General features: G+C 45.2%; 2 protein-coding genes across 2 annotated transcripts in view; one reads left to right on the forward strand and one right to left on the reverse strand.

The window, feature by feature from the left end:
- Positions 1-24,547, forward strand: PPM1L (protein phosphatase, Mg2+/Mn2+ dependent 1L). Its single transcript, XM_078783766.1, has 5 exons — positions 1-305; positions 1,689-2,003; positions 6,745-6,973; positions 11,517-11,678; positions 23,419-24,547. Exons 1-5 carry the CDS (start codon positions 177-179, stop codon positions 23,781-23,783), a joined length of 1,200 nt encoding a protein of 399 aa, XP_078639892.1. The 5' UTR covers positions 1-176; the 3' UTR covers positions 23,784-24,547.
- The window catches only part of LOC137434214 (mth938 domain-containing protein), a 233,412-nt gene that overhangs the window by 35,564 nt on the left and 171,784 nt on the right, over positions 1-26,064 (reverse strand). The gene's annotated exons all lie outside the window — the stretch shown is intronic.

Raw genomic sequence — 26,064 nt, forward strand, 5'->3', positions numbered from 1 at the left:
GCCCCTTTTAACGCCATTCTTCCACCCCTTCCCTTTCTCCAGCCACCAGACCACCTCATCCTTGCAGTTTCCAAACCGGAAGCCGCTGATTCCCGGAGGGCTTCGCCGACTTTCGAGGAGCTTGCTTTGGAGGAGGAGCACCTGCCTTGAGATAACACACTGACGTACAAATCTCGATGTGGGTCCCGTTATCCGCCCTCCTAGCCCTGGTGTACCGCTTCTTCCGTTGCCTGTTGTGTCGTCCAGAGGTGCCGCCACTCTTGCTCCTTGCAGTGGGCTTGTGGGCTCTCACCTACTGTGGACAGGTATTTCCTCCTGTACTCGTGTCAGGACCTTCGTGTACGTACGTTTGTTTAACGTGAGTGAGTGTTGAAGATCTCGGATATGTACGTCACACTAAAATGTGATTACCTTCGCAAAAGCGGAAGGTTATGTTTTGATCGCTGTGTATTTATTTGTATGTCTGTGTGTGTGTGTGTGTGTATGTTATTCGCATAACTCAAAAAGTATTCAACCGAATTGCATGAAATTTGGTGGGATGATTGGTTATTATACGGGACACATTTGATTAGATTTTGGGAGCAATCGGGTCAAAGGTCAAGGTCAAGGTCACGAAAAGGTCAAAATCGTATTTTTACCATAGCGCGGTCAATTTTTATCCAATTGGCATGCAACTAATGCCAAAATGTTCAGAATTCAATGCCCGATCTTGTGATATACGACATGACCCAGTGAAGACATTACCCTTGTTAGCGGTTGGGGGTCAAAGGTCAGGGGGGTCACGACCTTGCAAAATGTGCGTTTTTTGTCATAACTCGGTCAATTCTTATCCGATTTGCATGAAATCAGCACCAAACTGTTCACTGTTCTGTTCCCTACACTCCCATGCCAAGTACAGAACAGTAGCTGCGGCGAAGGTATGCGCTCTACCGAGTGCCCGTTCTAGTTGTCTTTAAAACCCTAATAGTAACACTAACAGTGACGTGTTTCTAAACATTTTGCGATAATGTGAATAAATCGCAATAATGTCTGTTTATACTAAACTACAGAAGGAATGATGTCCTTCGCTTAAATCCCAAACTACCTCAGGACAGTGTAGGTGAAAAACTCCTTTTGTATTTATTTATTTATTTTTCCATATGGTAGTGTGTGCAAAGGGTCCTAACCCTAACCCACACTACAAATCTGAAAGTAAGGTGACCCCTGCACAGGTAAGGACTGTGCAGGAGTCACCTTACGTTCAGCTATGTAGTGTGGGTTCGATAATGATGGACCCGAGTACCCGACTATAAACTGTCGGATTGGTACTTGGTCGACAGACCATTGCATCATAAAGTGTACCATCACTTGGATGGAAGTTGACCTGGGTGGCCCATCTAGCATTAGGTGGACGTTAAAGATCCTGCGGTGTCTTTCGCGAGGAGTAAGTAAATGATTGCCGGCGCCCTGATCACGTCACAAACTCCTGCCCTTACTACTGTTGGGAAGGCAAAGGCAAGCCACCCAATGTTATCTTAGCGGGGGGGGGGGGGGGGGGGGGGGCTGCTTTGGTAGCACTGAACCTGTCTTCGGGCAAAGAGGGGGAGAAAGAGGGAACGGGTTCATATTTGTGTAACGCAACATTGTGATGATTCAAACCTCTAACTTCTACATCATCCTCCTCTTTCCCCTCTTCCCTTCCTCAAAAGGTCAGGCAACTTAAGGTGGCTACTTGGGGTCTTGCACGTTCAGCATGGCAATGGCTTTCAACCGGAGGGATTTGGCGTGGAGATGCGTCGAAAGAGACCGAACAAGACAAGGGAAGCAAGAGTGAGGACGAAAAAGAGAACTGGTCCCACACTTGGGAATTCCGCAGTGGAAACGTGGCAGTGTTTGCGCTGCAAGGCCGGAGGGACCACATGGAAGATCGTTATGCTATAATCCATGGCCGGAGCACTCGCGGAACTCCAGGAACACGCCCAACCCATGCAATATACGCTGTTTTTGATGGGCATGGAGGAGAGGTCTGTTGCATTTTATGATTTTGGGTGTGATCATTTGCTTTTTACCTCCGCCACCAAAGGTGGATGGAGGTGATGTTTTCACCCCTGGCTGTCGTTTGTGAACAAAATATCTCAAAAAGTTGTGGATGGATTTGGACGAAATTTGACAGAGATGTAACGTGTGTGACAAGGAGGAAATGATTAGATTTTGGTGAAGATCTGGATTCGGATCCGGCTACTATAATTTTTAAGTGATTCTTCACCTTCACCAAAAACGATACATAGCAGGATATCTCAAAAAGTTATGGTTGGATTTGAACGAAACTTATTGGACAGGTTGTGTGTGTGACGAGGAAGAATCCATTCAATCTTTTGTGAGGTTCCGGATCCGGATCCAGCTTGGAGAATTTAAGTGATTCTTCACCATTGAGTGATATGGCCAACCAGGCAGAGGTATGCTCTCCACTGAGTGCCGTTCTAGTTTCAATCTCATTTCATCAGTATACTGTACATCCAAGCCTTAAACAACTCGTCCATCACTCCCGTAACATCATTACCTTCGTTATTCATTTGTCTTTTAACCACAGCACAGGCAAAGCTTTTTAAGCCTTCATGTTGTCCACAAATGTCCATGTTGGAGCACCTCCGGGACACAAAGGTGATCCCGAGGGAGGAGGCTGTTTCACAGCACCACTTGGTTGTCTGCGACATAAGGGTGAAAGGTGCGAGGAGAGCTCGGCGGGTGAAGTACCAACCGAGAATGAAGGTGTGGAGGTTGAAAGAGGTGACAGTGAGGGAGGCATTAAAAGAGAGGCTGAGTATGGTGGAGGATGATGTGGTTGAGTTTGAAAGTGGTTGGATGTCAATGAAAGATAGCCTGTCGGGAGCCGTTGGTGAGGTATGTGGATGGACAAAAGGACCACCGAGGCACTCGGAAACATGGTGGTGGGATGATGAAGTTGGAAAGAAGATTGACGAGAAGAGGAAGAAGTTCAAGGAGTGGCAGAAGGCGAAGGGTATGGGGGCAGAAAAGGCAGAGCATGAAAGTTATAAGGCAGCCAAGAAGGCTGCAAAGAAAGAGGTAGCAAAGGCACAGGAGGCATGCAGGAAAATGTTCGGAGAGCGCTTGGATTCGGAAGAGGGTCAGAGAGCAGTATTCAGGATTGCAAAGCAGATAGCGAAAGAGAGGTGTGATGTGATGGGGGTAAGTTGCTTGAAGGATGAAGTGGGACAAATCGTTGTGGACCCAGATGGAATTAAAGGAAGATGGAAGAGATATATGGAAATACTGTTGAATGCAGAGAATGAATGGGATGGCAACATAGAGAGTAACCCAGTTTTAGGACCGGCAGAGAAGATAACCGAGAAGGAAGTTGAGGAAGCGATAAAAGCAATGAAGAGTAGAAAAGCGGGAGGGCTGATGGGAGTTGTGGGAGATATGTTGAAGGCAGCGGGAAATTGGGGTGTGAAGAGAATGACAGAGATCTGCAATCTGGTGGTGAAAGAAGGCCGCATTCCAGTGGATTGGGAACTGAGTACCCTCGTCCCTCTATACAAGGGGAAAGGTGACCCTCTGGACTGTGGCTCGTATCGAGCGATAAAGTTATTGGAGCATGGAATGAAGGTATTGGAAAGGGTGTTGGAGAGGAGGATAAGGAAGAAAGTGAAGATTGACGAAATGCAGTTTGGATTTATGACAGGAAGAGGAACGACAGACGCGCTTTTTATTGTGAGGCAGTTGCAGGAGAAGTATATGGAGAAGAGGAAGAAGTTGTTTCTTGGGTTTGTTGATCTGGAGAAAGCATTCGATAGGGTTCCACGTGAAGTAGTGACATGGGCATTGAGGAAGTTAGGAGTGGAGGAATGGTTGATCAGAGTCGTGATGGCAATGTACAAAAGAGCGCGCACAGCTGTAAGGACGAAGGACGGGAACAGTGGTGAGTTTGAGGTGAAGGTGGGAGTGCATCAAGGGTCGGTACTAAGTCCACTACTATTTGTAGCTGTGATGGAGGTGCTGGCTCAGAACGTAAAGGATGGTCTACCGTGGGAGTTGTTGGATGCAGATGATCTGGTGTTGATTGCAGAAAGTATGGATGGACTGAAGGAGAAGATGAACAAGTGGAAGGAATGTATGGAGACAAAAGGTCTGAAGGTGAATATCGGAAAAACGAAGGTGATGGCAAGTGGTAAAGCATGTGGTGAGGTGGAAAGAACTGGGAAGTGGCCGTGTGCTGTGTGCAGGAATGGTGTCGGAGTGAATTCCATTCAATGTACAATGTGCGCTGAGTGGGTTCATCAAAAATGTAGTGGTTTGAGAGGGTCATTAACCAGTGTGGCAGCTACATTCAAGTGTAAGGTGTGCACAGAGGGAGCAGCAGATGGAGGAAATGTTGAGTTGGATCTTGGAGATGGCGTGAAGCTGGAAGGTGTGAAAACATTGTGTTACCTTGGAGACATGCTGAATGGAGAAGGTGGATCAGACTCGGCAACGGTTGCTCGAGTGAGGTGTGCATGGAAGAAGTTTCGGGAACTGAGTGGCGTGCTGACGAGGAGGGGAGTGTCATTGAAGCTGAAGGGAAAGGTGTATGTTGCATGTGTGAGAAGTGTTATGATTTATGGGAGTGAGACATGGGTAATGAACGTAGAGCAGCAACGAAGGCTGGAAAGGGTGGAAATGCGAATGGTTCGGTGGATGTGTGGAGTATCGTTGAGAGAGAGGAAGATAAATGATGAATTGCGAAAGATGATGGGTATAAAGCCTGTGATGGATGCTGTGAAGAGAAACAGGTTGAGATGGTTTGGTCATGTGTTGAGGAAGGATGAAAGTGACTGGTTGAAAAGAGTGATGGGATTGAATGTAGAAGGAAGTAGAGGACGGGGAAGACCGAGAAAGACTTGGCTAAAGATGGTCGAAGAAGAAATGCGGGCAAGGGGGTTAACAAGGGGAGATGCAGAAAATAGGGCAAAATGGAGAACATTGTCATGGGGACCGCAAGGCTAACCCCCGCTCTTGCAGGGAAAATGGCCTTAAAATGCCTGTTGTTGTTGTTGTTGTTGTTGTTGTATGTTGTCCACGAAGTCGTCTACAAAGTCATGTACATCATACAAAAGCAAAAGTGGTAGAATTCCTCCCCTGCCAATTTCTTTTTCTTACTCCCACTCCTTTTATCAAATTTACTTTTTCTTAAATATATCACCCTCTTTCTATACATACAGGTAGTGGACAAAAATGGAAACGCTAATGTAAAGTCACCTTAATAGGGCGTTGGGCAACCATGTGGCCTGTATGTGCCATGGCGTAGAGTCCACCGGCTGCTGGAATTCTGCAGGAGGGATGTGGCACCATTCTTCCATGAGAAAGTCAATCCACTCACACCTGTTTGACGGAGGTGGAAAATGCGGTCTCAGGCGTCGTTTCAGAATATCCCATAAATGCTTGCAGATTCGGTTCAGATCTGGTGACGAAGAAGGCCATGACATATGGATAACATCGGTGTTATGCTCATCAACCCATTGGGCAACCACACTTGCTCTGTGGATGGGGCATTGTCATCCTGGAAGACACCCCCTCCCGACAGGAAATAAATGCTGCAACATGGGGTGAAGATGATCACTCGGTACCATTAAGTAGCGATTGGCATTGACTGCACAGAATCCATGCCAGGAAAATGCGCCCACAACAATTACAGAACCACCAATATGCTTCACTGTTGGAACCAATAACTCAGGGTTGTAGAGTTCTTTAGGTTGGTGCCACACGCGCACTTGCCCGATTGTCGAGAACATGGTGAAGGACGATTCATCTGACCATATCACATTTCTCCACTACTCGGTAGTCCAATGCCTACACTCTTTTCACCACTGGTCTCGCAAACATGCATTGCCAGGTGGGATGATCGGTTTGTGCACTGCAACCCGATTAGGATATCCCGCTCTCTGGATTTCTCGGTGGACTGTTTTTTAATTAATCGCGGATGACGCGTTTCAGCGGATTAATGCATGAACTGGCTGCTCAGGTTGACATTTACAGTCAATTGATCTGCAGTTGTTCGCCTGCTTTGCCTTGCACTTCAAATTAATGCATGGAGATGATGATCCTGGAGTATGTGCTTCCGCCCACTTTTGCCCTTTGCTGATGATGTCTTTCCCTCGGAGTTTCATGCCGACATCACCTTAGACACTGTTGCTTGTCAATCAGCAATTTGAGCAGCTTTTGTCACTGAAGCTCCTGTCCAACTCACCCCAACAATCACCCCTCTTTCAAAGTCACCGAGGCCTCCTCTTGCAGCCATGCTAGCCATAATTATAGGCAACCAGGCCTGTGCAGCATTTTCTATACATGCCCCTAAGCATGCTGGGATGTTATTTGCTTAATTAGTACATGGGCCACACCTGTGTGAATGCCGTTATTTTCAATATACTTGGTGTGCCTCATTTACCCAAGTGTTTCCATTTTATTGTCCACTACCTGTATGTGGAAATGGAAATCTGCAACTGATGAATTGTTGAAATTGCCCAACATTGATATTCATGTGAAGATATATATGATCCAGCATTTTCAATGAACCAATTCATAAAATTGAACAAAGACCAAACTAAAATTAGATGTCCAACACCATTTGTGTCACCTTTACCTTCATGCTGAAGTGTGATGGCTTTTACTGTATATATGGCTTTTCTCATGTAAAAATCATTTGGAAGCGATTTGGCTGGAGACACAAGTTTAATGGGTGACAATCCAACCCGTAACTTCCCCTGTCAGTCAGCAGCAGAATTCGTACAGAGCCGCTTGCCAGAGATGCTGCAAAGGAGGCTGGATGGGGATGAACCTGGTGACACTATGCATGTTCATGGAAGCCCGGTGGAACAGGAAGGTTGCTTAGAAAGTCAAAAAAAAGAACCAGAAGTGATAGAAAAAATCCTCCGGGAAGAGATATTGGCACTAGATGAGCAACTTGTAAGCAAGCTGTCTGCTGTGCAGGACGAAGCAGGTAATTACCTTTTTACTTTTAGTTTGTACACTTAACAACTTGCTTGCATGATAGATTGGCTCAATAATAGGTAACAGATTTGTGAACTTCCTGATGTTTGCTGAATTGCATCAATTGACTAATCGTAGAAGAGCTAGATTATTCTCCAACTCTGTTGGATGTTAAATATCAGAAGTGAAGACTTTTGCCAATTTAAATATTTGTAGGTTTTTTGTTTTTTAAGTTCAAAAGTTTTAATACAAGGGTCAGCAATAATTCATAGATTATGTTCTAAAACTACCTCCCATATTCTAAGCTCAATACTCACTTCCTTTCCTTCACCCTTTTATTCTCTATTCTATAGAATCGACTCCCCGTGTCTATTGTCTTGTAGGCCTCCCTCCAGTCATCCAACAGTACTGCGCATTGTCACCTCATGCTTACTCCCATAACATACACATGCATAGTCTCTTCTACTCTAACAGACCTTGTCCCTCCCACCATTTCCCTTTCTGCCACTCATACGCTCATATTGTCCTTGTCTCCCTGTTTTCCTTTGATCCTCTGTCAGTCTGTAAATCTGCTACCTTCTGTAGTTTCAATCCTCCATGAGATGAGATTTATATTAAACAAGACCAAAAGTCTAACAGCGGTGTAGCCAGGCTTGTAAAATAGTATAAACCACAAACACACATGATTAGCTTTTTAAACAGTCGCTCATGCTGCTTACAACATTAAACAAAGAAATTTGGAGGAATCTCGACATCCATGAGGTAAGTTTTACTTACGGAACTGAGCGAAGATTGACTGTAATTTATATACCCACGAGGGTTGGAGGTGTGCTCATTTACCAAGCAGCTAGCTAGCGCTTGCCAATCCAGCCGTTCCTTAACGGTTTTGAATTGAGCGCTTTCTCAAATGCTTAAACCACTTGGCGATCTCTCCACAAGAAACTTGGTAAATGAACACACACCCAATGTTCTTGAGACCCGATCATATGAATGAATGAATGATCGTTTTTAAGGCCATTTTTCCCCGCTAAAGTGGGAGTTAGCCTTGCGGGCCCCATGATAATCATGGTTCTGTGGCGGACACAAAAGCCCACTGGCGTGGTGACATCATTCCACGCACCAAGTGGGCGGTGGCCACGCCCGAGGGGTAGGCGTGGCCTCATGATATACACCGGGCGACCAGCCCGGAGGAGTTGAGTGTTACAGTGTAGTCTTACAATAAAGACGTTTATATGTTACCGCTTGTCCGCTTCCTCCTTGCTCACAAGCAGCGCGCGTAACGCCGCGCTTTAGTTCCCTGTTTAAGGCAATGTTTTTATGGCCGGATGCCTTTCCTGACGCCAACCCATGGTCACGCTCTTACGATACGATCATAGATCGACTGTAATCTATGTACCCCAAAGAGGAATGATCTTTCTTGCAGCTCTCGTAGTGAGTGGGTGTTTACGCCATAATGACATCATATACGTAATGACGTAGCATGACGGCCGGACACAAAACTGCCTCTACTTTAATATATATATAAGATATATATTTAACCTCCAGTAACGTTGCAGTCACTACAAAGGGATTAGTGTTGTGATTAGATTTACTGTAATAATAATGTTATATTATTATTACAAAAATTCTATTATTTTTTTAAAACCGCTGTGCATTCTTTACTTCCATGGTTACACCACTTCAATCCATCAACTTTCTATTCACGACATTGGGATTAAAGTGTTATGGTTATATTTACTATATTATTATTATTTTTACGAAAACGATACTGCTGAAACGATACCACTGTATTCAGAAACCTGGGCTTAATTTGTCCAAGTGGAAGATGAGTCATAAACGCCTAAGGCCTATACGTAGTGTTGTTGGAAGAGACGTAACGCCAATGCTTTCGATATTTAATGGTCATTTTAACCATCGTTTTGTTTGTGTTTTACACTGAATGAAAAACGTCAAGGTAGAGCATGGTGATTGTGATATATGACAGGTTTGACTATATGTTCGGCTGAACGGAATATAAATCGAAATGGCGGTGCGTGGAGAGTCAGCCGCTGCACTGCTCTAATGACATCAGACATAATCACATCACCCTGTCATGTGACCAGATTCTCAGCTCTGATTGGTATGCGTTTGAGGGGACATACATACATACATACAGACGGAAAACACTGTTCTAGATGGCTCCGCCCGATGGGCTATGCCGTAAAAACAAAATTGATGAAGATCTTTGGTCAGGGCCAAGCCTGGTGGTGGCTTAACGGTTAAAGTGGCTGGCTTCATATTTTAAGGTCTTGAGTTTGAGCCCCTGTAATGCCATTGAATTAACACCAGGTGGGTTGACTCAGCCTGTCATCCTTCCAAGGTCGGAAAAATGAGGCTTACTGGGATGAATGGGCCATTCGGGTATCCTGCGTCGATGTGGCGACCCATCCAGGATTGTGCTCAATAGCCTTGGAAATTGCTTCGGCAGCTCAATGCATCTAAAAATGCAAAAGGAGTGGTCTTCTTCTTCTTACTGGGGTAATACGCCATTAAATTATCCTGCGTCGGAGTGGTGACCCATCCAGGATTGTACTCCTTAGCCAATGAAACTGCACCGGCACTTCCTATGCGCGTCGTGGTGTGAAAGGAGTGGTTATTAGTAGTTATTTGTACTGTTTTCATAAATTGTGAAAATGAATGTGACCATTGCACGCTGTGGCTTTTGAATAGTGGTCCATGATAATGACCTGTAGACATCTCTCATAACTGTTTAGACATTCATTATCATCGTCTTGTCTGGTCCTTCACCAGAAATCTAGGGACCCATCTTTCAGACAGTTGTTCATGCCCAAGGCTTTATAAAGGGATATGTGAAATGTACAATGTGTGAGCAGTGTAGCAAATTGTTATACTCTGGTCAACCTCACGCACACAAAGTGAAAAGTGGGGTTATGCAATTGGTTCATTTTGTCTGTCTGTCTGCCTATCTGTCTACGAACGTCAGTTTATGATTGGACACAGGATGGCCTAGAGGTATGCACATTCGCCTCTAAGCCGTCTAGCCTGGGTATGAATCCCGACCTGGCTATAAACTGTCATTCCAGTATTTCACATGCAGGGTGATTCATTGATGTGTATGCCGTCCCTCGGATGGACGTTAAACTGGGAGTTTGATGGCATTAGGTGGTGAATGTTAAAGATTGCATGGTGTCCTTCATGAAGAGTAGGGGAGCTATTGCTGGCACTATGGACAGATTTTCCTGCCCTGACCTCCTCAGTTGGAGTGGTGACCAATCCAGGATTGTGGCCCGGTTGCATAAAGCATCCTCTTGAGGATTGAAAAAAATATTTCTGAATGGTGCCTGAATGGAATCGTCACCAAGTTAATAATTCCCTGTATGGATCTTGTATAAAGACCTCTGCCACAAATTAATTACAAATAACTGTTATGTGGTGTATTGGTTAAATTTGATGTAACATGCTTCTACTTTCCCTTTTGTATGCGGTACATAGCTGCAGGTAGCATAATTTGCTTGGGTGCGATGGTAGGGGAGGGGAGGGGGTGCTGCTGTGCTGCTGATGCAATCAATGCTTTCTTTGGGTTAGAACAGGAATTTGGAATCTAGCCATGGTGCCGGTGATACCTTGCCTACCCTTCACAAAGGACACCATGCGATCTTTAACATCCACCAACTAATGCTTGCAGAAAGGACATCCTTAATTTGAGGATGGTTGCATATATGAATAATCGTTATGTTTTTCCTTAAAACTTTCCTTAATGTCAAGGGAGCACCCTCCACCCATCCTTGAACACCAACCTTTGAGTTTCCCAAAGGTGCTCTTCATGGAAATTGGTCACACACTGCAATAATCGTCTTCTTCGTGACCAATTTTGTGTTTGGATTTGTGGGTGGGGAGGGCTCCCTTAACTTTAAGTGAGGGTTTAAGGAAATACGTAAGGGGAAAATTCGTATATCAAACCATCTTCAGCTTAAGGATGTCCTTAAGCGGAAACTTAAGGAAATGCTTAATGAAATCCTCAAATCTTTTCCTCAAGGATGCTTTATGCAACTGAGCCTGTAGCCTCGTAACTGCTTCGGCAACACCAATGCTCTGCATAGGCCATGACACATGCTGTTTATATGTGTTAAACAGGAAAAAGAGGCAATGAAATGAATTTTATAGAAACAAGTGGATAGAAGAAAGGAGGCAAAAGTACAGGAGAAAAGGATCAGAGGGAAACCGGACATTCACGTTTGCCAGATTTACTTTTTGACCTGGGGGTTTTCATGCTTCACCATCAAGTAATTTTCCTTGCATAGTAACTTCAAATGTTTTGAAAACTTAGGTCGCAGTGCTCTTTCAAATGGTTTATCTCAATATGTGTTTATTCACAATGTATGAATTGTTCCAATTTTTGCTGAAAGATGCTTCTTGGTATATTTACTCCAACTAGTTCACAAGCTGCTCTTTTTTATTATTTGTTTATATATTTTGTCCAGACGGGTGTGATTATTTTAACCATGCAGATGTTGGTGTTTCTACTCCTTTGGTGACATCGTACCATGTTGCAGGCACAACTTGCTTGGTGGCGCTGCATAACGGGTCTCTCCTCACGGTGGCGAACGTTGGTGACTCGCGTGCTGTGCTGTGTGATAGGTCTGGCCGTGCTGTACCGCTGTCCCACGATCACAAACCTCACCAGCTACGCGAGAGAAAACGCATTAAAAAGGCTGGTATGGTCAGAAAGGCATCATCGTTCGTGTGATTGACATTGAGGATTTGGACCATTTTAATCACAGTGTCGTCGTTGTGATGAGAAAATGTGAAGATTTGTGAAGGGAATTGTGAATTGAGGGGAGGGAGGGAGTGGGGACTGTTTGAGGATCAAAGATCTGGGCTCAATTAACCACCTTTAGAGGCCATTTTTCCCCGCAAGCGGGGGTTGGCCTTTTTCGGGAACCGTGGTTGTTGTTGTTTTTCGGTCCCCTTTTTGAAGCAATGTTTTACGGCCGGATGCCCTTCCTGCCACCAACCCTTTTTGCCGCCTTTAACGACAATCAGGGAATTACCAGTGAAGTGGTCCTCAATTAGCCGACCTCGGAAGGATGACAGGCTGAGTCAACCCCCCTGGCGTTAATTCAGCGATCGACCGGGATTCCCGGATTCCGGGACCGGGACCGGGACCGGGATTCGAACCCAGGATCCTAGGATCCTAAGCTGACACCCTAGCCGCTAGCCCAACACCAGGGTGCAAGATCTGGGCTCAATTGATACACTAATTTTGCTGTAGCAGTGATTTTTTTTTTGTACTAACTTATTATTTGAGGAGGAGTTGATTTGTAGTGGTATAGAAAGAAAAATTTATATGAGGAAGGGAAGGAGAGCCATGGAGAAGGAAGGTGTGAGGTGTGGAGAGAGGAGAACCGAGGGAAAATGCATGGAGAAGAGGACGAGGAGAACATTTAATTATTCTACATTTCGCATGTAAACAAAACAAATTTCAAAAGGTTGCAATTACTATACCCAGGGCCCAACAACAAAAGGTATCCACCATGAGGCTAAGATGTTACGCTCATGTACGACCTGATGATTCCATCAAGCGTGAACATAGAAAATAAAGCATTGCATCCAGGCATTATACTCAGGAACAAAAAGGAAAAGACAGCATTGATGATTGAGATATCAGTACCCAGTGATTTTGGCCTGAACAAAACAGAAATCAAGAAAATGACCAAATACCAGGATCTCAAAAATGAGGTCAAGAGATCTTGGAAGCTGCAGAGTATCGAAATTGTACCAGTGATAATTGGAGCAACAGGAATGATGAATAAGAACCTCACTGAAAATTTTAAAACCATCCGTGGGAATATTACCACAAATGAACAACTGGAATCTCCCGCGATGAAGCTAACTCCAAGGGCCTCTCACTCACTCACCGCAGGCAGGTTGGTGGTCTTTCCGTCTTCTACCGACTCCTCTCTGGCCTTGCCCCCCCAGCTCTCTCTGGGCTCTGTCCCGCAAATATTCCTGCAGGTCGCACAAGATCTGCCTGCAACCCTCTTATGGTTAAACTGCCAAAATCAAGACTCTCTGCTCACCTTCACTCCTTCATTCCTCTTTTCTCCCACCTCTGGAACAAACTCCCTTACTCTCTTCAATCCCACTCCACCCTCCAGGTCTTTAAAACAGCTGTTCACCACCATCTCTTATCTTCCCCCATCCAAAACCTTGATCTTTTCTATCCCCGCTAATTTCAACCCAATTCCACTTTTTTGAAATACCAACTTCTGTCCTGGAAGTCCTTGGTGTCCTTGTGTTTTATACCTCTCCCACTCCCCCCCCCACCCTCTTCCCACACCTCCTCCCCCCAAGCCCTCTCCCTCCCACACATCTCCCTGCTCTTAAATGTTGTGTGGTCTCAAGTGTTTGTGTGCTTCCCCTTCTCTTGTCTTCCGCTCCCTCTTTTTATATATTTTGTTTGTCTGGTTGATTTGTTTGTGAAGTAAATGTCAGCTCTTTCACGAGCCTCGATTCAGTATACAACAAAAAAAAAAAATGCGTGGTTCTGTGATGATCCTGAAAAGAGCCCTCGGAACAAAACTCTGAAAAAGGTGAACAGCTTGGTCCATGAACCGTGATCCTTTACCGAAGAGGAGGTGGATATTTTGGGTCCTGGGAGGACTCCGTTCCACCTCCTGAAACCCGTAAATGGAGTCAACAACCAACAAAACACACACACACACACACACACACACACACACACATAGCAACACACCTTTTTTTAGAAATGTCAAACTCGCTCAGATCAGGGAATGCAACCAGCAGGTATACACAATTAATAAACACACACCGCTTTTCAGATTACCTTTGTACCTTTGCAAGCACTCACACGAAAGATCACGAATTACAAACACATTACTATTAACTTTTATTATTAATCCAGGAGGTCGTTTTGTACATCAAACCATTGTTTTGCACATATATCATTTTTAGCCGCGTCGCAAGACGCTGCTCATAGAGTGCCCTCTGCTGTTGTTGTTGTTCTTCTTCTTGTTCTTCTTGTTCTTGTTGTTGTTGTTGTTCTTGCAGAGAAGACAAAACCTCAAAGCTCCACCCATTCTGGGAACCATAGCTCCACCCATTGTGGGAGAGGCTTCATATAAACAAATATCCACCATTTTATTAACTCGCATAGCTTTGAGGCCTGTTTTGTAGGCCCGTGGTGTCTTGCTCTCTCACACAGTTTTCTTTCAAATCAAATTCGATATATCATTTCATTTTTCACAGTCGCTAACATAGTTTTAGACTCGGTTGAAAAAAAAACGTGAAGAAAATCCGATGAAAGTTGCTCTTTATAGAACGAAATGCATTCTCAAAGGCCTGTAACTTCAAGTCCATTGAGATATTTTTTTTTTAAATCGCGGCATGGTCAGTCATACACCGCCCGAAATAACAGACGGGAAAATGTCGAGATATATTAAAAATTCGTCCATTTGATGACAATCGTCACGATGAAATATTTAATTTATACGTCGTCACAATAATGTGGAGAGAGGAGCATAGCTTTGTTCACGTGTCGCCACATACGGGAAATTGCCGATATATATATTTTTTACATCGCGGCATGGTCAGTCATACACCGCCTGAAATACCAGACGGGAAAATGCCGAGATATATAAAAATTCGTCCATTTGATGAAATATTTAATTTATACGTCATCACAATAATGTGGAGAGAGGAGCATAGCTTCGTTCACGTGTCGCCACATACGGGAAATTGCCGAGATATATTTTTTTTACATCGCGGCATGGTCAGTTATACACCGCCTGAAATAACAGACAGGAAAATGCCGAGATATATTAAAAATTCGTCCATTTGATGACAATTGTCACGATGAAATATTTAATTTATACGTCGTCACAATAATGTGGAGAGAGGAGCATAGCTTCGTTCACGTGTCGCCACACACGGGAAATTGCCGAGATATATATTTTTAAAAATCGCGGCATGGTCAGTCATACACCGCCTGAAATAACAGACGGGAAAATGCCGAGATATATTAAAAATTCGTCGCCACACACAGGAAATTGCCGAGATATATTTTCACTTTGCACAAAAATAACATCAAGTAATCGAATCAATAGGAATGTCCTGTGCCTATAACATCGACGTTATATGCACAGCTGCATCTAGGCATTGTGTAACATCGACGCGGCTTTTGTTTTAATTAAAACTTTTTGTACTTGTTTACATATATCTTGTAAATATTTTCAAGTGTTTGTGTGTTAGTTTGTGCATCTGTATGGTAGTCTTTCACAGCTGAACCGTAGCACCGAGAGACCCCAACTTTTGGGTATCGGTATTTCAGAATCTGGGCACGGTTTTAAGCTACCAGGCATTGGCCTTCACGTCCGTTTTGAGGCCCACAACGGCTACTATGAAGTGTATATTGGTATGTGGGGTCAGGTAGTGCTGCCACCAGCCCGCAGGCAAAAGGTAACCACCATGAGGCCAATAACTCCATAACTTTTCAATGTACAACACAAGTTTTCACTTTACAACAAGAAGTACAATTTGTTGAATTTCCAAGTAATCTTTGGATGCAAGCTTGTCTTGACTGTTGGGGTACATTGCAGACTATACAGTGTCTGTAAGAATAACCTAAAGAGCCATCTTTATACCGTAAAATGGGGGTGAATAGGGACAGCAAGGTGAATAGGGACAGTCACTAATACAAAAAAATAATAATCAAGAAATAGGGACAGTTTGGAGAAACTTTTTATCCCATATTTTTTTTCATTGGCACCGTGGTTTATATTATTATTATGGGTGTATATTATGTGCATCCATCTGAGCTATCAATTTAGCAATAAGTTGGAAACTCAGGATTGTTTCTTGATTATTATTTTTTTGTATTAGTGACTGTCCCTATTCACCTGCAAAACGGGGTGAATAGGGACAGCCATAAAAATCCTATTTATTCCTATTTAACCCATATATGGGGTTAATAGGGACTATAAGTTGCTTTTAAAAAAAACAAGAGAACACTTTCAACCCAAATATCAACAAATCAGTATGGTTATCAATTTTCAGCAAAAAAGTTTCCGAACTTTTTTTCAGTTTGTGTCCCTATTCACCTTGCTGTCCTTATTCACCCCATTTTACGGTACTATAGATGTCAAATACGTGTTGACACAAAGTTGGACGAATAAGCCGATTAACTAAAATACTGTTACGGAACCCAACGTCGGCCTATGGTTCCCCTTTGAGGGGGGGATTAGTCCCCTCGCTTGTCACTGACCGACGTGGTCCCTGAAGCTGCACCGCGACCTCCGGAAAGGCCGGTGAGCAGCTTCGTTCGTGACCGCGGATAAGATGGTAATTTGCCGAGCGGATTGCAGCCGCGGCCCGAACCGTGAACAAAGACTAACCCGATTCTGAACGTTGGCCAAATCGTGCCACAGGTATTCAATTTGGAAAAGACAAAGACGACGGATGTGAAGAAGAAGAAGACAAGAGGTAGGAAATACGAATATGATTTATTATTACTATTTACAACCAAAAGAAACCAAGGAGAAGGAAGGATAATAAAATAAAGGCAGAAAGAGGGACGGACCAGAAGGGCACAGTGAAACTTAGCTTACCTATTACAGTCTTACTTAGAAACCCAAGGACAAGACAAAAGACAGACTACGATCACACTTACACGACTGGGGAATGGAGGCAGGAATGACTGGAAGGAGGAATGGGAAGGTTCAGCTGGGGCAGATGGTTCGGGCTTGATCCCGCACGGGACGTCGGGCTGGACCTCGACGGTCACCGATGCCGCCGATCCTGGTTCCCGCGGGGTAACGGGTCGAAGCTGCCTGGTGGAGCCCACGCTGCCTGGTGGAGTCAACGCTGCTTGTGGAGCCAAAGCTGCTGGTGGAGCCAAAACTGCTGGTGGAGCTGGGGCTGCTTCTCTGGCTCACCTCAGGACGCGTCTCCCTTCTCTCTCCGAGGGCTCGTCTCGACTCATCTGCCGTCTCTGGCGCAACTCTCGGTGGGGGCTGATGCAACGGGTTTTATAACCCCGCCCTCTTGAGCCATACCCACTCATTCTTGGTTGGCCGTAGGGGCTTCTTGGCTCCACCTCTTGATGACGATGGGCGGGCCACGCCCTTCTTCTCCGAGTTAGAGCACATGGGCAATGGCGGTGAATGCAGTTGGCAATAGAGGCTTTGGGAATGAAAATGAAAGGGGATCTATCTATTTGAATTCGGTGCAATGGAGTATTAATTAATGGAAGACAAAGCCTTAACCTAATACACAGAATAAGGAAATAACTACCAACAAGCAGGAAATCTATGATTGGCTAACGCGATTGTATATGACCTAACTAAGGGACGCCCTATGACCTTTATACACAACTGGAGGAAGGAGGGTGATATTTTTACAACAATAAAAAAACACAATTCTCATATCCACAACAATACTAATCATGCTAGTAGGTGATGTGACATTGGAAAAATGACAGATCGCCATATTTTCGTAACCGCCATATTTAACTACGAGCGGTAACTACCGCTCGTAATCGCCATATTTTATTTTAAATGGCACAAGTCCAGTAAAAGCTTTGTTCAGTTTCACCAATGAATGCTCATTTCCTTCAGCTATTTTTTTCATCCCACACTGTCAATGTCTTTCTCTCTGTCTACTCCACCATGACACATTTAATCCATCAGTAATCAACTGGCCTGGTCATCCCAAGACTTGTGGTGTTCTCAGATAGGTCACAAATTGCCTGCTCACTTTTAGTTACATCGTGGAGATTCAATTCCGAAGAAGATGCAACGTGATTATAAATACTGTGGCCTTTGCGCCGTGTAGACTAGTGCAGCATTGTGGAGCACGTCATTATTGAAATAGAATGTTAAGCTGACATTCAACCTCCACGAACCAGTGCATTACTTCTGCACTGGTTCGTGTAGGTTGAAAATATCGCAATATATAATCAACTCCACACCATGGTCAAGTATTCTTTCTCGGTTCCCTGATGTTTCCTTTGTTAACCTATGCTTTACATTAGCTGTTTCACTGCTTTGTACAAAATCAATGTCTTGTTACATACAATATTGGTTATTGTGTAATGGGGCACATATCAAGGAAATGAAAAGTGAGGAGGAAGGGGACTTTGGGGAAGGTGAAGACCCACAAGGCCCCATGGTGGATTCGTGCCTGAATGGAATCGTCACCAAATTAATAATTCCCTGTATGGATCTTGTATAAAGACCTCTGCCACAAATTCTTTACAAATGACTGTTATGTGGTGTATTGGTTAAAGTTGATGTAACATGCTTCTACTTCCCCTTTTGTATGCGATACATAGCTGCAGGTAGCATAATTTGCTGGGGTGTTATGTTAGGGGACGGGAGGGGGTGCTGCTGATGCAATCAATGCTTTCTTTGGGTTATAACAGGAATTTGGAATCTAGCCATGGTCCTGGTGATACCTTGCCTACTCTTCACAAAGGACACCATGCAATCTTTAACATCCACCAAATAATGCTTGCAGAAGGGACACCTGTTTAACGTCCATCAGAGGGACAGTATACACAACGATCCCTCACCCTGCCTGTGAAACACCAGGAAGATTGTTTATAGCTGGGTCGAGATTCAAACAGTCAGCTTCCGCTTCCGGTCCGGTATGAAGAGGACGCAGGCGTCACATGCTCGCCGCTTCTTCGACCGGGCCACTGTCAGTTGCTTGCTTTTTTGGTGGTCGTGCGGATTTTCTGGCCATTGAGTCTGCCCTCTGCATAGCCCCGGCTCTGCTCCCTGCTTCGCCTGCCCGGCTCCTTCGCCTGCTCGCTGTTTCCTCGGGCACGCTCTCGTGGGTTGTGACCATCGCAGCGGTTTGGTGGCGGTTTCCCGCCGTGATATAGATTTGTAGCGGCGGCGGTCGATTGCCGCTGCATTTGCCGCTTTGCCGTGATCAACCTTGGCCTCGTGATCGTCTCTTTGCTCCTGCCTGCCCTCTGCTTGGTCCCGGCTCTGCTCCTGGCTTCACCTACCTGGCTCCTTCGTTTCCTCGGGCCCGCTCCCGTGGGTTGGAACCATTGTTTCACCTCCTCAACCTTGGCCTCGTCTCGTTTCTTCGCTCCTGCCTGGCATGGCTCTGCGGTACTCCGCCGCAAGGCTCCTTCTGCTCAATACCCGCTCCACCCCATCATGCATCTCTGCCATCAAATCAAATGGACTCCTCCGACGACCCAGGTACATTCACCGTGGCTCCGGTCGTAAGTTTGTATATTTGCAATCAGGTCACTCCATCCCCGTCCTCTGGTCGGCTCAGCACACTCTCACTCTTCGTCCCAGCGCACCTGGTCACAGCAACGCACACAATCGCACCTCCTGCCTACGAACCCTGGCTAAATCACCTGAATTCATCCCTGCTGTTCAAAACAACATCAAGCTCACCCTGTTCAACACCCGGTCCCTCAACAACAAATGCCTCATCCTGAACGAATACATCCTGGATAACAAACTGGACTTTCTCTGTCTCACCGAAACCTGGCAACAACCTCTGGACTACTACACACTCAACCTCACCACGCCAAATGGATATTCCTACGTCAATAAACCACGCTCGGGGGGCCGAGGTGGTGGAATTGCCGTTATCCACCGTCAAGACATCAGGACCAGCCTCATCCCCATCGCCTCATCCTCATCATTTGAACACCTGGCTTTTAAACTCTCTGGTCGCACGCAGTCAGTCATGGCTGTCGTCTACCGCCCTCCCAAGCCACACCCATCATTCCTGTCTGACTTCTCCTACTTTCTGACCCAGCTATGTTCCCTCTCCCCCTCAATCCTCCTCCTTGGTGATTTCAATATCCACATGGACTCCACTGACTCCACAATAACCACTGACTTCACTGATTTACTCACCTGCTTTAACCTCACTCAACATGTCGGCTTTCCTACCCATATCCGTGGTCACATTTTGGACCTTGTCTGCTCCACTGGATTAAATTTGCACCATCTCTCTGGCTCCGACCTCACCCTCTCTGACCAATTAGCTATCACGATGACCATCAACATCCCCACCCCAGCACCAAGGCATTATCGCACTATCAACTTTCGTAAGCTAAACGCTCTTTCACCTACCTCATTCTCATCCACCCTCTCTGAAAAAATGTCCACTTCTCCCTTCGTTGACCTCCACACCCCTTCCGACCTCACTGACTACTACAACCACACTCTCTCCTCCTGCCTTGACCAGCTTGCGCCTGTAAAAACCAAAACAGTTTCTTTCACCCATTCTGCTCCCTGGTTTACCCCTGAACTCCGCCTGATGAAAACTCGTGCTCGCCAACTTGAAAGACTCCGCAATAAAACAGGTCTCACAGTTCACTCCCAAGCCTACAAGGACCACCTACAACACTACAAAGATGCCCTCTCCCACGCCCGCTCCGCCTACTACTCTCAAATTATCCACTCTGGCTCCGGAAACCCAAAAGCACTCTTCTCGACAATAAACAAACTCCTCCGCCCCCTGAACACCACCACCCAGTCATTCACAGTAGACAACTGCATCTCCTTCCTCTCTTTCTTCCAACGCAAAATTGACAACATCTACAACAGCTTGACCACCGCCACACCCGCTCCCCCTCCAATCACCTGCCCCCCCTTGTCCGGCCATCCCCTCTCTCGGTTCTCCCCAATCTCCCCTACTGACCTCTCTGAACTCCTCATAGGAATGAAAACTGCCACCTGCAATCTTGACCCCATCCCCTCCAGCTTTGTCAAGGCCTCCCTCCCTGCTCTCTCTCCACTTATCATTGCAACAATAAACTCCTCCCTGTCTACAGGCATCGTCCCACCTTCCCTCAAAATTGCTGCTGTTACCCCCATTCTAAAAAAACCTGGTCTAAACCCTGACACCCTAAACAACTTCAGACCCATCTCCAACCTACCCTTTCTGTCAAAAGTTTTGGAACGCGCTGTAGTCACTCAACTCAAACATCACCTCTCTGCCAATAACCTGTATGAAACATTCCAATCCGGATTCCGCTCCAACCACAGTACTAAAACTGCTCTCCTCAAAATCACCAACGACCTTCTCCTCTCCTCTGACGCTGGCAACCTCAACATTCTCATCCTCCTCGACCTCAGCGCCGCCTTTGACACCATCGATCACACCATCCTCCTCACCCGACTTGAATCCACCTTTAACGTTACCGGCACTGCCCTCTCTTGGATTAAATCATACCTCTGACAGACGCCAGTTCATCTCCATCAATAACTGCAAATCCCCCACTGCTCCCCTCCCCCAAGGTGTCCCCCAAGGTTCAGTTCTTGGCCCCCTCCTCTTCATCCTTTACCTGTCCCCCCTCGGTCACTTAATCCGCCGTCATGTTCTCCAATTCCACTGCTTCGCCGATGACATCCAGCTTTTCATCTCCACCAAGTCCGTCTCCACCGACACCCACTCTATCCTGACAAACTGCATCACTGAAATAAAATCCTGGCTTCAAATCAACTTCCTCAAGCTTAACTGTGATAAATCTGAAATAATCATCATTGGCCCAAAAACGCTCACAAAATCCACCCATAACTTTGCCCTCAACATCGACGGTATCCCAGTATCCACCTCCCCTCACATCCGGAATCTTGGCGTCATCTTTGACCAAACCCTCTCCTTCGACAAATACACTAAACAGATCACAAAGTCAGCCTTCTTTCACCTGAAAAACATTGCCCGTCTCCGCTCATCCCTCTCCTCCGCGGCTGCAGAAACCCTCATCCACGCCTTCATCAACTCCCGTCTGGACTACTGCAATAGCCTCCTCTATGGTTCACCCTAAAAAATCACCAATAAACTCCAATACATTCAGAACTCCGCTGCCCGTCTACTCACCCATTCCCGGACCCGTGACCACATCACCCCCGTCCTTTACAAGCTTCACTGGCTCCCCATCCCCCAGAGAATCCAGTACAAAATCCTCCTCTTGACATACAAAGCCCTCCATAACCTGGCCCCATCCTACCTGGCTGACCTCCTCTCCAGACACACTCCCACCTGCAACCTCCGCTCTGCTGGTACCAACCTCCTGACCCCCTCCATCCAGACCAAATTCAGATCCTGGGGGGACAGGGCCTTCTCCATCGCTGCTCCCACCCTCTGGAACTCACTACCTCACACCATCAGAGACTCCTCCTCACTCACCACATTCAAAACATCACTAAAGACCCACCTGTTCAACACTGCATTCAACATTCAACCCACAGCATTTAACCCCTGACTATCTCTTCTCCTTCTCCCTCCTTTTGCTTTAAATATTTCCCTCTTGATTCTTGTCTTTTTGCAATTGTTGTTTTCATGTATTGTTATGCATTATGTTTTCCACTCTGTCAAAGCGTCTTTGGGCTTCTTGAAAAGCGCTATACAAAATAAATGAATTATTATTATTATTATTAGACAATTAAATAATGGTTCACCAGAGATTCACCAGAGGACCTGGGTTCGATTCCTGGTCTGGGTGTGTAATTTTCCCACATATGTTAATTAATTAATTATAATCCTGTTCATTTATTTAATTGTGTTTCTACGCCCCCAGTGGTGTTTGTAATAGTGGACATGGATTTGTCCCCCCATGGGAGGTTGACCCTCTCGTGTTCAGGCTGTTTGTGCTCCTATGTTTGGCAGCGAGTTCCCTGGAAGCATTGACAGAGAGAAAGTGGCAATTCTACATGTGGGAAAATTTCATGCTTGATCAGGGTCGCCGAGATAGCTCAGATGGCAGAGCATTGGTACGGTTCACCAGAGGACCTGGATTTGACTCCTGGTCTGGGAGTGTAATTTACCCACATATGTTAATTAACAGTCTAGACAGCTCAAAGGTGAGTGTTTGTACATCTTGGCTATCCTGCCAGCCCAAAGCAGCTTCAGTAACTTAAAATGCAGGATCTGCATTTCCAGCATACGCGTATTTGATTAGAAGAGCGTTTGTTTGTACTAAAGTTGTAATTTTCCTGCCTGCCTCTCCGAACCTATTTATGTGGACTACATATAGTAAGTGTGGTGTGTGGCAGACAGGTTCTGTTGGTCAGGATCCACTCGACATTTGCCATTGTGGCACATTGTTCCTGATCTTGTAACAGTGATTTTGTCTCATGCTGGATATACAGTACGTTTCTTTTATTCAGAATCAGAGGATGAAAAACTTCCCTTCATCATTTGCGATTTCTTTTGATTTGATATGCATGTGTATGTGTATCATACCAGTTCATTATTTTTCCCAAAACACATAGATATTATTGAAAATGCAAATGCTGGATAAAGAAAACAATTGCTGACAAAAAGGTCACCAGATAATTAATCATAGAAGGCATTTTCCAAACAATTTTTGAGAAAGGCAAAATTATTTTGTGGTTGCCATTGTGTAAAATAAATCTCAGTCACAACCTTTCCCCCACCCATTTCATACAGGTGGCTTCATCAGCTATAATGGGTCGTGGAGAGTTCAAGGGGTACTTGCGATGTCTCGCTCTCTTGGTGACTTTCCACTGAAGCATCTTCGGGTCGTGACTTCTGATCCCGATGTTGCAACCTTCGACCTCGCAACCCTGCAGCCACGTTTCGTGCTTCTTGCCACAGACGGCCTTTGGGATGCTTTTGGAAGTCAGGAAGCGGTGTCATTTGTCGCTGCGCGGCTTCAGGAACCTCACCTAGGTGCCAAGTCTATCGCAATGCAGGCATATTATCGAGGGTGTCCCGATAATATCACTGTCATGGTTGTGCAACTGCCAGTATTTGGTTGTCGCAGCAATGGAACAGCAACGGAGGCCCGGTGACAACAGCAGCTTGTTAAACTTCCCACAATTCTGGAATTGTTCGGAAAATAAAATGGTGTTGTCAATATGCCGGTGATCATACAAGTGGCAAATATCACATTGCCTGTGTGGTGGCTACGTGGCAAATGGAACTGGCTTCCACCTTGTTTGACAGGTTTGGTGGAATGGTCTGTTAGCTTTGACTGTCTGGTTCCGTTTATTATATCGACAAGCGATATGCTTTGTGAATGAGAATGGCTGGCATACCAACTTGTTAACTTAAAAAAACCCAGAAATCCTTATGATTGTTGAAATCATATTGAAGTGAAAACGAATCTTCTTCTTTTAAATGAAATTTTCAGTGTTGTCCTTGTTCTTTGCACATTGCACATGAATTTACCATTGCTTCATTTAGTAGCTTCCCCATATGTTTCACATCAACAGTATATAAATAATTCGTAATGAATTTGCACCTGTATCGGTACTACATTGCCTGTTTACCTCTTGGAGGGTTATACACTTTCAAAGACAATTTTACAATATTACAACTAAACAGCCCTGGTTTGTGGCTTTAGTGCTGCAAAGCAATATGTATTTCCACACGCATTGAAAATCAAACCTTATAAGTGTTCTTGTATCGTTTACTGTGTTCCAGCTTTGAGGCAATGTCTTGTTTTATCCCATTCCCCTTGTCATCATTCTATATACAATTGTCCAGGTCACATGTCTTTTGCCTCTTTCTCTCTACATTATCAACTTCCAAGGAAATAAAAAATGAAATTTGATTTTCTTTTGTATTCTTGACTGTAAAAGTGAAAGTTGCTTTCAGCATATGCACAATATATATATGTATATATATATATATATATATATATATATATATATATATATATATATATATATATATATATGTATATATGTATATATATATATACATACACACACACAGGGCATTTAATATGGAATATTTTTTTTTTTCTTGACTTGGGTTTACTTTCTTAACTCAGTATATCAATCTGGTGAGTTTCTTTTACACTTTGGTGATTTATTTGTTAAAAGAACCATGTCACTGATTGTCTGTCGCAGCTAGGAATGCAATAACAGGATTATATCACAGGTGGCCTGACAAAATGTACGGACAGGTACATTTGATGATTGGCTTCACAGTCGGGTATACAAGGGTTGTTGCGTTCTGTATTAGTGGAAAACAACTGCTGCACGTCTCCAAAAGTTATTGCCGCTTCCTCTGGAGATGGTCCGTCAACTCGACAATGCTGTTTGTCATGGAGTGGTGGCTTTACGAAATTACGGCATGAAACAGCGTGCTATTGCTCGGCAGTATGGCAACACTCAAGGTCAGGTGTCAAAGATCCTGAAACGAAATGCTCAGAGGGGTGTCCCTACTCCAATACCGAGGCCAGGACGTCCCCGCAGAACCACAAGGAGGGATGATCGCCAGCTGCACCGGTTAGTCCGCAATGGCCGTACCAAGTCAGCTAATCGGCTTAGGGCTGAGTGGCAGCAACTGACAAATGTGCCTGTATCCAGAAGGCGAGTCGACCAACGACTGGTTCAAGCAGGCTATCGTGCCAGGCGTCCCCTGAGAAAGCCACGCCTGACCAGACAACACCGCCAGCGCCGATTGCAGTGGGCCAGAGAGCACCGTCAATGGCAGCCAGGACACTGGAATCACGTGATCTTCAGTGACGAGTCTAGATTTCTGGTCTATCGTCAAGATGGCTGCGTCTGAGTGTGCAGACAAGTGCATGAAGCCTACAACAAAGATTGTATAGTGCCAAGATTCCAAGATGGAGGTGGTGGGGTGACCGTTTGGGCTGCTTTTCATGCAGGGGGCAAAACTGACCTGGTTGTTCTGAATGGAAACCTGAACCAGTTCAAGTACAGGGCCATTCTGGAAGAAACATTGCTTCCATTTGCTCGTGCAGCCTATCGAGGAAACTTTGTCTTCCAAGATGACAATGCACGGCGTCATCGTGCTCGCATGATCCAACACTTTCTTGCTGACCGTGGTGTAGAGCATATAGAGTGGCCTGCCATGTCCCCGGATATGAATCTGATAGAGAACTTGTGGGCAGAATTAACGCGTGAAATCGACCACTTGGACCAGCAGCCGACCTCTGTGCGTGAATTGCAGCAGGCTATTGTCACTGCATGGCAAGTGATTCCTGTCCAAACCCTGGCAAATCTCGTGAACAGCATGCCTCAACGTGTACGTGCTCTCCTGAATGCTCGTGGGGGTTACACTAAGTACTGAACTGTAATTTTACTGTCCGTAATCCCA

The sequence above is a fragment of the Myxine glutinosa genome, chromosome 1, assembly GCF_964187855.1.
Source record: "Myxine glutinosa chromosome 1, kmMyxGlut1.1, whole genome shotgun sequence".
In the NCBI taxonomy this organism is placed as follows: Eukaryota; Metazoa; Chordata; class Myxini; order Myxiniformes; family Myxinidae; genus Myxine; species Myxine glutinosa.